Genomic DNA, 2,756 nt, shown 5'->3' with positions numbered 1-2,756 from the left:
AGTGATGTCCCCCGGGGTCCTCAACTCTCTTACAGATCCAAGAATTTTCAGATTTTTGGTTGTTAAACTCTTGTTAGAATGCAGTGGTGACTTCCAAGCTCATTACACAAAAAGCCAGATAGCAGAAACAGCTACTGATTTTGTAAACTTATTTTGTATCTGCTCACTCTAGGGATTATGGTACAAAGTGCGTAATGAAATTAGTTTGATAACATTACAATCTCAGCAATATTTTTGAACTCTCCACTTCATGGTTGTAGGTGAGCCATCTGTACAATAGGCAGGTGACCAGGGTCTGTCAGGGGAGCAGCACGTGCCCTTGTCCCTTGGGACACAGTCACACTCGGGACAGGCTATGGGCACCTATTGGACAGCAGTATGTGGAACACCACAGACGGTTCCTCATTTCAAGGACTGTACATTCTGGACAGGCAGAACAGAAAGTAAATAAGTACAAAATGATAATGTTGTAAATACTAACAGGCATCAGGTGTACGTCCTCCTGGTAAAGCCGTCTCTACAGAGGACGAAGTGTCTCCATTTGCAGGAGAAGAAAGGGAACGGATCCTTTTCCAGGGCTGATTATGTAAGAAGGCTGCTGACGTTACCACCAGCACAGCCCCCTCTGTCTCCAGGCCTCTCTGCAGCCCTCTCCATGACTTTTCAGAAACATGTCCTAAGAGCCACAGGGGAAGTGGCTCTGAAAACCACCTTTCTGGTACAGATTGGATTTGGGACGCTGGCCAATGTCACCCTCTTTTTATATAATGTCTCCCCAGTCTTGTATGGCCACAAGCAGAAACCCACACACGTGGTTCTCACCCACATGGCCTTGGCCAATCTCTTGGCTCTTCTCTCCTCTGGGATTCCCCACACAATGGCAGCCTTCCTTTTGAGAAACCCCCTGTCCAGTCTTGGGTGTAAAGTTGTATATTATACACACAGAGTGGCTCGCAGATCCACCCTGTGCTGCACGTGTGTCCTGAGCACCTGCCAGTTCTTCACACTCATCCCTGGGAGAGTGGAGTGGATGATGCTCAGGACAGACCCCAAGGTCCCTGGTCCTTCCTGTTGTTTCTGCTGGGTGTTTGGTGCCTTAACAAGTATCTATATTCCTGTAAATGTCACTGGTGCACAGAACATGGGAAATTATACTGACACACAAGGCAGGTGGTTCTGCTCATCTTCGATTCCCAGGACTGGCATTGGCATCTTGTCGTCATGTCCAGATACCGTGTTTATTGGCCTCATGGTCTGGGCCAGCGGCTCCACAGTGGGTCTCCTCCGCAGACATCACCAGAGAGTGCAACATATTCACACCCCCAAGGGTCCCCACAGCTGCTCCCCAGAGACCAGAGCCGCCCACACTATCCTGATGCTGGTGGTCACCTTCGTCGTCTTCTACGTGATGAATTTGGTTTTTACATTTCACATCACTGTCTTTTTAGATGTTCAGCTCTGGTTGATACAGACATGTAATATTTTGGCTTTGTGTTTCCCCACTGTGAGCCCCTTCCTGCTGGTCCTTAGGGATCCTAGAACTCCCAGGCTTTGCTCTTAAATTGCTAGAAGTCATTCTTGAAATATTAAATACATAGATGTCAGCTTCTATACCATCCCTGATATTATACTTAGCAATCATTTACCAGTTAACTGCTTTTATAATTCGTTGTTTGTGACTGTGCAGAATATCAGATTCATGACATCCATTTCTACCTGCTCGTCATTGGCATTAAATAAATTCACATCTGTGACCATCAGCATTGTCTCTACCCAGGACTTTTCATCATCCCCAAGCAACTTGGCCCCATTAAAATAACAAATTCTATTTCTTCTTTCAGCTGTCCCTCTGCAGTTTCATCTCTCTTAAATTTGCCTGTTCCGGGTACTTCATACAAGCAGACTCATACAGTGTTTGTCCGTCTGTGTCTGCATTATCTCAGTGAGTAGAATGTTTTCAATGTCATTACAGTTTGTAGCACACATGAAACCTTGATTCCCATTTATGGTTGAAACTGGTTCCATTTAATCTATCTATATGACCTTTTCTTTACACATTCATCTGTGCATGAGCACTTGGTTTGTTTCCACCTTTAGACTATTAAAAATAACACCATTCTGAACACTGGTGTGCAAATATCTGGCAATTCCCTCCTTTGAATTCTTCAGGACACATACCTGGGTGTGAAATTTCTATGTCGTATGGTACTTCTATGTGTAGGCTTTTGAGAAATCACCAAACTGTTTTTTCAAACCTCTTGCATCACATCACATTCCCACCAGCAACACACAAAGGCACCAGTTTTTGCACATTCTTTGGAAAAATTATTTTCTATGTTGAATTTTAGCCAATCAATCAGGTGTGAAGTAGTATATACTTGTGGTTTTCATTTGCATTTCTCCAATGACTAATGATGTTGGGTGTATTTCTGTACATTTAGTGGAAATCTGTATATTTTTGGAGAAATGCCTACTCATATCCATTGCCCATTTTTATACTGGGGTGCTGTTGGTAATTTACGGGTTTTATTTTTAAATATTTGAATACTGACCCTGTCAGTATGAGATTCACAAATTCTTTCTCCATTCTGTAGTTTGTCATTAAATTGCGGTCTCCTGAGGGCAGTCCTTTAGGTACGGTGACTCTGTCACAGCGGGTGGGGCAGACTGAGCCAGCCAGTACAGGGAATCTGGACATCAGATTCCCACTGGACCATTATTAACACTATTCTGTTCATGCCCTCAAGCCTTTATTA

The 2,756-nt window shown here is 43.9% G+C and overlaps 1 protein-coding gene across 1 annotated transcript; it reads left to right on the top strand.

The window, feature by feature from the left end:
• The first annotated feature begins 655 nt into the window (after positions 1 to 655).
• LOC108403453 (vomeronasal type-1 receptor 4-like) lies at positions 656 to 1,561 on the top strand. Its single transcript, XM_017670611.2, has one exon. It carries the CDS (start codon positions 656 to 658, stop codon positions 1,559 to 1,561), a length of 906 nt encoding a protein of 301 aa, XP_017526100.2.
• Positions 1,562 to 2,756: the final 1,195 nt, after the last annotated feature.

This window comes from Manis javanica, chromosome 17 (genome assembly GCF_040802235.1).
Source record: "Manis javanica isolate MJ-LG chromosome 17, MJ_LKY, whole genome shotgun sequence".
NCBI classification, from domain to species: Eukaryota; Metazoa; Chordata; class Mammalia; order Pholidota; family Manidae; genus Manis; species Manis javanica.
Note: the sequence above shows the minus strand (reverse complement) of the source record. Positions and strands in the feature narration are given on the sequence as shown.